Source organism: Oryza glaberrima, chromosome 1 (assembly GCF_000147395.1).
Source record: "Oryza glaberrima chromosome 1, OglaRS2, whole genome shotgun sequence".
NCBI classification, from domain to species: domain Eukaryota; kingdom Viridiplantae; phylum Streptophyta; class Magnoliopsida; order Poales; family Poaceae; genus Oryza; species Oryza glaberrima.
This window is the reverse complement of record NC_068326.1, coordinates 25,620,935-25,629,632: the sequence shown is the minus strand read 5'-3', so window position 1 is coordinate 25,629,632 and position 8,698 is coordinate 25,620,935. Positions and strand designations below refer to the sequence as shown.

General features: G+C 47.7%; 2 protein-coding genes across 2 annotated transcripts; both read right to left on the bottom strand.

Annotated features, from left to right (window-relative positions):
* Nucleotides 1–3,989: 3,989 nt before the first annotated feature.
* On the bottom strand, nt 3,990–5,531 carry LOC127773131 (uncharacterized). Its single transcript, XM_052299160.1, has 2 exons — nt 4,825–5,531; nt 3,990–4,733 (listed from the first exon to the last, which is right to left on the bottom strand). The coding sequence occupies exons 1-2, from the start codon at nt 4,987–4,989 to the stop codon at nt 4,119–4,121; spliced, it is 780 nt and encodes a 259-aa protein (XP_052155120.1). The 5' UTR covers nt 4,990–5,531; the 3' UTR covers nt 3,990–4,118.
* Nucleotides 5,532–5,653: 122 nt separating this feature from the next.
* On the bottom strand, nt 5,654–7,951 carry LOC127773141 (uncharacterized). The gene is made up of 4 exons (XM_052299171.1): nt 7,771–7,951; nt 6,980–7,175; nt 6,364–6,383; nt 5,654–6,066 (listed from the first exon to the last, which is right to left on the bottom strand). The coding sequence occupies exons 1-4, from the start codon at nt 7,863–7,865 to the stop codon at nt 6,036–6,038; spliced, it is 342 nt and encodes a 113-aa protein (XP_052155131.1). The 5' UTR covers nt 7,866–7,951; the 3' UTR covers nt 5,654–6,035.
* Nucleotides 7,952–8,698: the final 747 nt, after the last annotated feature.

Sequence of the window (8,698 nt, the reverse complement as noted above, 5' to 3'; positions counted from 1 at the left end):
AAAATTTTATTAAATCTAGAAAGATAGTCATCCAAAGCCTCTCCAGATTTCATCTCAAATTTAATGTACTCCTTTTTAAAAAGATCTCGACGAAGCTCTTTAATATTATTTGTTCCTTGATGAAAGTTTTTCAAAGCATTCCAAATCTCATGAGCAGTTTCAAGATGTGCAACACGATCATAATCAGAACGAGAAATCCCACTCAAAAGAATATTACGAGCTTTGCAATTATTTTCAAACTCAGTTTTTAAAGCATCAGTATTAATGGCTTCAGGAATCACATAAGGATGAGAAACTTTCCTCCAAATATCGTAATTTTCAGCCATAAGGTAAGATTGCATCTTACTACACCAATGAGAAAAATCAGTTCCATCGAAAACATGAGGCTTAGTTGAAAACCTAGCGGGAATAGCCATGGCAAAAACTTTAGATCGATAAAAATCCAAGAAGAAAACGAGGCTCTGATACCACTTGTAGGATCGAATCACAAGAACTAAGCCAACCAGAGGGGGGGTGAATGGTTGGTATACCCAAAAACCGAAAACTTTTAGCGAAAATAAAAGTTACCCTCGAAATCGATGGAAGTCGGTCTGACCGAGATTGATCTGCCGGTCTGACCGAGTGGATGCCGCCGGTCTGACCGGTGTTGAATCTCCGGTCTGATCGCCGAAGTTGCCTGCCGCACCTGTCGCCGCCGCCGGTCTGACCGCCTCGCTCCCGCCGGTCTGACCGCTGCAATGCCGCCGGTCTGACCACCGGTGAATTGCCGGTTAGACCACCGAAACCCGGTGAAACACAAATCGAAGAACTCTTAAAGTGGATGACGACTTTATTACTTCTCTCTGTGTTTACAAAGTGCAACAACAGCACTCCTTACAAAAATTTCGACTAAACTTGAAACCCTAAACCAAAACTCAACTCTATTGTTCTCTAAAACGATACAGGAAGCCTCACGCTCCCTCTCTATTTATACCACAAAAACCCCTACTTAAAGTAGGTGTAGAACTCCTATACACAATAGGACTCCATTCTTTAGTTTCCATACGTTTTACACTTTCCAAACGTGCAGCAAACAACCGGCCGCACCAGAAATCCAAAACGGATTCGCTCCCAAGCTGACGTCCACGCGTGACCGTCTCCGACTCGCTGCCAGCTGGGCCCTTGCTTCTCCTGGGCCGACTTGGCATGCCGCCAACAGCCACCGAAGCCCACCGAGCCGCTCTCCTGCTGCTCGGCCAACCAGTCACGCACACATACATGCGTCACCATACATGTATCGATCACACATACATGTACAGCACCGTACATGCATGCATACCTGCACGCTACAGTACCTTGTGTACTGTAGCACCATATACTACTCCAACTTTACAATTCCCTTCGCGAACACCGGCACTTGCACGCACACCTCGTGAAGCCCGTTGCGAAGATCTCTCCCACACGATGTCCATCCACCGTATGCCATCTTGTATCCAACTTCGTCACCCGGTATCCTTGACCGTCTGGACCTCAACTCCTCCATGAGTTTAGTCCCGATCCCTATCGTTGACCGAAGTTGACCTCCAAGAATCCAGACTCTAGTCACCTTCTCACATGGTATACAGACCGCAATAGACCTCTGCTCCTCCCTGAGCATAGTCCCGGTCCCTACCATTGACCAAGGCTGACCTCAAGTCACCTGCACACAATTAGACAAAACAACCGTTTCTGGGCACAGATATCACAACCTGACCCACATTAGTCACACGCACTCACACCAACATTCACACAAACACTCAAACCAATTCTTTGATTAAATCATTTGCATAGCCAATTGTTCATCACAAATATTAAACATGACAATAATTTCACAATCCGGCGGCGTGAGGAGGAGTACCGGCGGTGCGGTCGGCTGGAGGAGGCAGAGTAGTAAACCAATTTAACTCCTCGTCGTCGACGACGTCGACGAATCCGTACAAGGGTAGTGGCTGAGACAGTGAGCTCCGATGGCAACCACTATTTCTCCGTCCAGCGGTCTCCATGGTCACATAGGCGAATCTTCTTCCTCCAGCCCCCCTACTCTTCTTTCTCCCCCCTCTTCTTCTTCTCCCCTCTCTCGATCTCCATGGTGATCCAGCGGGGATGGGGATCTCCATGGAGAGTAAGGAGAGAGGAGATGAGGAGGAAGGGGGAGGAAGACGAAGAAAGCAAAGCAGCAGAGAGAGAAGAGAGACGAAAGAAGAAAAAGTGTGGGAGCAGCCAACCATTCGTAGATTCGTAATCGTGCACTCGGTTCGTGACACGCGGGGCCCGTCCACCGACTACTCCATCCACACTCACATACACCTGGTCTACATGGACCTAGTCACTTCCTACTGGGCCACGCTTGTTTGGGCCATGAACCATGATCCAAGCCCACCAATTTAGGTCTGGCCCTCTCCGTAAACTCGGTCTAACATGAGCCTTCGCCTCGTGGGCTCCTCTTTGTCTATGACGGGGAGCCTGGAGAGAAATACTCCTCTAGAATAACTTTTCCAAATTACTAAATCTTTTTTCCTCTATAAAAAATCATTTAAACATTAATAATGCATATCTCGCAAACAATAATTCATTTCCTTTTCTCTTGCATTTTGCATGTCAGTGTTGTTGACGGTACTGAGGAGCACAATCGAATGCAAATCTGGAATTTTTCTTTTGCATTTTGCATGTTAATGTTGACACTGAGGCAGTTCGGGAGACGGAAATGGAGGCGGCGGCGCCTAGTGGTGACGAGAGTGGCAGATGGAGAGGCAGAGGAGGAGGCGATGGCGGCGGGGTAGCAGGCGTTGAGGCAACGCGCAGTGCAGCATGGTGATGGATCATGCCACACGCAGCGCCGCCCTTTTTGGCCAGATCCGACACCTCGCCGTGTAGAGCTAGCCTCTCTGACAAGGGAGGTTGGATCCCTTGCAACGATTCTTGGTGATGACGACAACGAGGCCTAGAGACGTAGAGGAGAAGTTCCGGCGCCGTGAATCTAGAGATGTCGTGCTCATGGCCGCGGTGTGTGTGCGGTGCCCGCCGAGACCATGATAGCGTAGCCAATGACGGCGGCAAAACCTTGGCGCGTGAGGCATCTAGGCAGCGGCAAGAGGGAGCGGACGACGTCACGTGGAGGTGCGGAGTGAAGAGACCGTGGAGGTGGGGTGCAACCGTGGAGCGAGCAGTGGGGAGTGCAACCATGGAGGCATGGTAGCACGCACCCGCAGAGGCGATGTGGTCGGCTTGGTGCGGCAGGGAGCTGTCGCACCCTTCACCGGGTAGCAGCACGGTGGAGGATGCTTGGGGTAGCCAGCGGTGGTGAACCTTGAGGCACGCGAAGGCTGGTCGGTGGGGGGCATCAATTTAGTCGTGTCCACATGCCGATGGTGGATGACCGGGGGTGGAGCAATGGAGTGGCTTCTGCAAAACTTTGGGTGGACAGTAGGTGAAAGCCTACCCCGGTCTTGCTGGGCCGACAACGGCGACACTTTGAGCGTTGTTTTCCCTCTAGGGGGCGTTGTCGAGACGTCCCTCTCCCTTCCTGATGGGGCCGTTGGGTGAAATCTTGTCTTGGATTTCCTTGATACCTTGTCGGACGATGACAATGCTCTTCGTCGCTTTTCTCCTCTTTATCACCAAAAAACGTTCTCAATATGTTTGGATGGAGCCCTTGCATGGCAATGGAGGGCTGAGGGCGGGTGTGTGCTAGGGAGAGGGATCTTTCTTCTCTTTCGTCCTCTCCCTCTACAACCTCCTGTTCCCACGATGTTTTTGGACGTCTTTGGGTCTGTATTTGATCATTAGCTCCTTATTGATCTAGCGGCAGCCGGTTTGATGTTGATATTTCCTTAGGTGTGCGGGTAGACCACGTCTGTGCGTGATGGTGGTTTGGTGGTGTTTTCTCAGGATTATAGTACTGTAATTATTTTCTGCTATATTTAATGAAACTTCACACTATCAAAATTATTTGTTTAAAAAAGATAGTGAAATTCGAAAGATGAGCTAACTCTCTCCTGTGACTGAGTTCATTACTCAAGCAAAACAATTGATGGGTGTATAGATCAATAGATGTACATCCATGCCATCGAGAAACTGGTTACTACTTACTACTAGTGCTGCTACACGGTGCTATCCTTGTGACCGTGGTGGATCCCGGCCACGGCGGCGGCGGCGCGCTCCCTGGTGGTGTCGAGGAAGTAGAGCAGTCCGCACATGAGCACGCTGCACGCCAGCATCGGGATGGGCCCGAAGGTCCACATGAAGAGCGCCAGCGACGCGTAGAAGGCGCGGAGTCCCAGCGACCAGGAGTGGCTCCCCCTGTTCACCGTCCGCGCCACGTACGCCGCGAACTCCTCCCGCGCCACCGCCGCCGCCGCCGCCGCCTCCCCCTCCCCCTCGCCAGCGCCGGCGCCGGCGACGGGCGGCAGGCCGAGGAGGAAGCTGGCGTGCGCGTACAGGCGGATGGCCTGCACGTTGCAGACGAAGGCGAGCATGAAGCAGAGCGAGATGGCCAGGTACTTGACCGCGAACACCTCCCCGGTCTTGCTCCCGTACACCAGCAGCGGCGCCCCCGACGACGACGACGAGGGGGACGCCGGGGACCTTCCCGCCGTGGCGCCGAGGAAGACGCTGATGACGGAGACGAGCGTGATGGCCGTCGTGGCAAGCACCGTCGACGCCATGATGTTGTTCCGCAGCGTCTGCACGGCCAGCACGCCGTTCTTCTCCGTGTTCTGCGCCCACAAGAACGTACGACAGACAGGCTGACAATTCTAGAATCTCTAGAGAGAGATGACAAGAAGAAGAGAATCAATTGGTACCGACGGCCATCATGACGGTGACCCAGCGCTTGCGGGCGATGGCGTTGAGGCCGACGACGGTGCGGGTGGGGTGGCGGAGGACGGCGTAGAGGAGCCACAGGTGGTAGACGGCCAGCACGGCCAGGCCCAGCGGCACCAGCACAAAGTCAAGCTTCTCTTCCCGGACCATGGCTCTGCTTCCCCCAAAGCCTCTGTGCACCGCAGCGCCACCGCACAACTAACTAGCCTGGTGCTATAAGACACGGATGCTCTTACGAGTGAGACGTCGATGGTGGCAATGCACGATCTCCTCCTAATCGTGTCTGCAGCAAAGTGTGAATTCAGAACACCCAAATCTCCTTAACTCACATTCATTCCTCCTCCCAACTCCCAAGAAACATTTCATTCCTCCTCCCAACAAAAAAATGGCTTGTATTCATTCCTCTTCCCAATTATTCTTGGCAAACAAGCCGTAAAAGCTCTCTCTTTGAACTGGGAAGCACTATGTTGGAAGCTCCTCCCAACAAAAAATGGCTTGTATTCATTCCTCTTCCCAATTATTCTTGCCAAGCAAGCCGTAAAAGCAATCTCTTTGAACTGGGAACACTATGTTGGAAGCAAGCAAGAAAGAAATTGACACCAACGCTAACGACTTGGCGCGCGGTGTATCCTGCGGCCCCCACGGGCAACGCGTGCGTTTTGCTGGATGCCGGAATGGGAGGTTGCCCTCTGACTTGCAGCTACCGGAATTTGCCGGGGCTGGAAAGTTCCACGTCTTGATAGCGAAGTGCTAGTTGAAAACTTCCTCAGCAAACACCACGTAGTGGTTACTTTGCCATATCAGATCAACAATATGCAAGTTCAGAGCTCCAACGATAACAATATAACATACTACTAGTGGAGTATAGTATCAGCACGCTGGGCAGCAATAGATGTATCAATGACCAGTTGTCCACTACCTAGCAAGTTCTGTTGTTCAAAAGATCAAGCACCATACTTGCCAGCAATTGGATTCACTTCTACATCAATTTGTAAATTAAACTTAATAAGCTTGCATCTTTCTAAAGTACAGAGCTATAACTGATACATGTGGAGGGGAAAAAAAAGGAACAAAACAGGACAGCAGTCCAACGAATGTAGTCCTCCAGGGTTGGTGCGGTTACACGTTAATTCAGTTCAAGGAGAAACCCCACAGCTCCCTTCAAGTCTTCGGAGTTGAGTTCTTTATGCCGTGCATCAGAAGATGTGCACAATATCATACGCAAATCTGTTCATTGTTAAGGACAAACTCAAACATAAAAATCGGCATGCATTATATAATTTATATGGCATCTTCAAATGTATAACCACAATGGTCTACCTCAAATTCATGCTATGGCCTCACATAATAATGATTTACATACTCTCAGTTATGCGGCTTTAGTATGGTTCTATGGTGGTGAGCCATTATACTAGTAATCGAATCAGACCTTGCCTGACATCTATACTGAATAACAAATACTAGATGGTTTGTGTATATATGGAAAATTGAAAATAGCAATAATATTTACAGCATCAAGGATACGTCCAAAACAGCACAAAAGACTGCAAAAAAAGCAAGGAAATAATGTTAGGCCACCATCCAAAACAGGATAAAGCTCATTATCATGAAGAAATTTGAGGAAATAATCTAGTGATGAACTATACATTGAGGCAATAGAATCCTATATTGATATTAGAATACTAGCAACACCAAACATATAGTTAAGAAAATGTGGTTGTATAACTTGAGAACATTTACCAACAGTCAACAGTAACAATTGAGATGTGAATCATTAGTTAGGGTATGAAGCTCCCAATGTTTTATACTCCTTCCATCAAAATTCTGTATTCTACCACCAAACCAGGCCTCCTTTTAACAGCTAGGAAGATCCATGATAATGTCACACTATTCCTAACTAGGAGGTTTCTAACAATTTGGTTAAAATGCCAAACCCGAACAGATTGTTAAGGGATGTTCCACATTCATCAACTTTCTAAAATGATCAATCTTCCCATCATCCCATGCTTCATAATAACATAGAATATAGATTAAACATGAAAGATACAAGTTCATGTAAATCATGTTGAATGATCTGGACATTCAAGTTTTACGGAAATAAAGGTGTGCATCACAATGTTACAGCTCCAGTGTGGCTTACCATAAGGCCACCAAAAACTCCTTCAATCAAAATCCTGTTCCAGCTGTCGAAGTATGTATGAATTGAAAATTTGGCCTTCACCAAAAGCCCGAGGGATGCCACCATCATTACAAGAAGGTAGAACACGAATCCCATCAAGCCTGTGAATCCCCAGATTCCGGCAACAACTCCACTGATAATTGACAAGAATGTCCGACTGCAACGCAAAATCAATCCTCACGGTTAAGACATATCACCTTGCCATCTTGGTATAAAAGTGAAGCAGTCAAAAATAATCATCAATGACTAGAATTGCTGAAAGGGTTATGAAAAGAGTTAATAGTTAATGGGAGGTATCTAGCATCTATCTGAGCATGAAGTAGAAAAGCATGTAAACATTGAAAACTTTCAGTTGATTCATGAAGCCTGATTACTCTAATTTGAGTAGATCCTAGTGTAAGTGTGCAATTTGACCCACAGTTTCTGGCAGTATGAACTGGCCCACAGAATTACTTGATCCTTTTCCTATTATTCATAGTACTTAGATTTTGATCCTAAACTGCACCCCGAGATTTCGAAATTGCCGCAAGAAGAGCGGAAGCATGCCTACAGTGAAACTACCAGGTCGCACGGTTCCGGATTGAATCGAAAGAATTAGGGCTAATCTGAGCAGATCAAACCATGTCGTCGCATAAATCCCAGATCCAATCGAACAGACATAAGCATGACCCTACTTATCAGATCAGATCGAATTCTAAACTTTGGTTGGGGGGGGGGGGGGGGGGGAGGGGGGGGGAGAGAACGAGCGGAACCTGTAGTAGATGGATTTGACGTTGCTGGTGAGGTTCTCCGAGTGGAGGATGGGGACGTCGGCGGAGATCCCGCCGCCGGTCGCCGGCGCCGCCATCTTCCTCTTGTGTGGGTTTCTCTTCGCCGATTAGAACGAGTCAGGTGGGAGACGGATGTGCGACAGAAATCGAAGTCGTCCCAGACTCCCAGGCTACAAACCAGTATTGTGGATTTTGCATATACACCCTCCAGTATGTTTCGTTTTCTACTAACACGAGACCTAGCCTTTCATTACCTTTTTTTTTTCTTAAAGAAAACGGGACAATTATAGAAAAGAAAAAAAGTGAAAATATATTTTTTTTATCGGCGTGACAGAAATATACTCGTTTCAAAACCATCGGGACAGAAATATACTCGTTTCAAAACCAACAGTAACATTATAACATTATACGGTCATCGCATCCGCAAAGATACGCAATCATTGACATGGCAATAGAAGCGCACGAGTTCGTACCACCAAAACACACAAATTCATGATGTCATCGGCGGTTGAGATTGTGGGAGTTTTTGAGTTCACCGTGCAAACTACTAATGTTGTGCGAGTTCACGAGCGTCCTCGGTGCGAACTCTTGGGTGGTGTGAGCAAGTTGAGAGCAATCAGAGACGCACACATAGTCACGTCAGGTGCACACAAGGGAAGGAGTGGCATCGCGAGGGTAGATGCGACGACAATGAATAATGCTCTCATGTCCTCTTCACATGAGTTCGATAAGGAATCATGGTCTCTTACTATGACAATGGTCTAATCTTATCAATATTTTACAATTGGTATATCTTAAAAAAAACTGTGAAAAATCTATTTTTATTTATTTTTACTAATTATATATGAATATTACCCTTATATTTTTTTATTACTTGCCTGCTACTCTACTTGTAGTGGCCTTCAAGTAG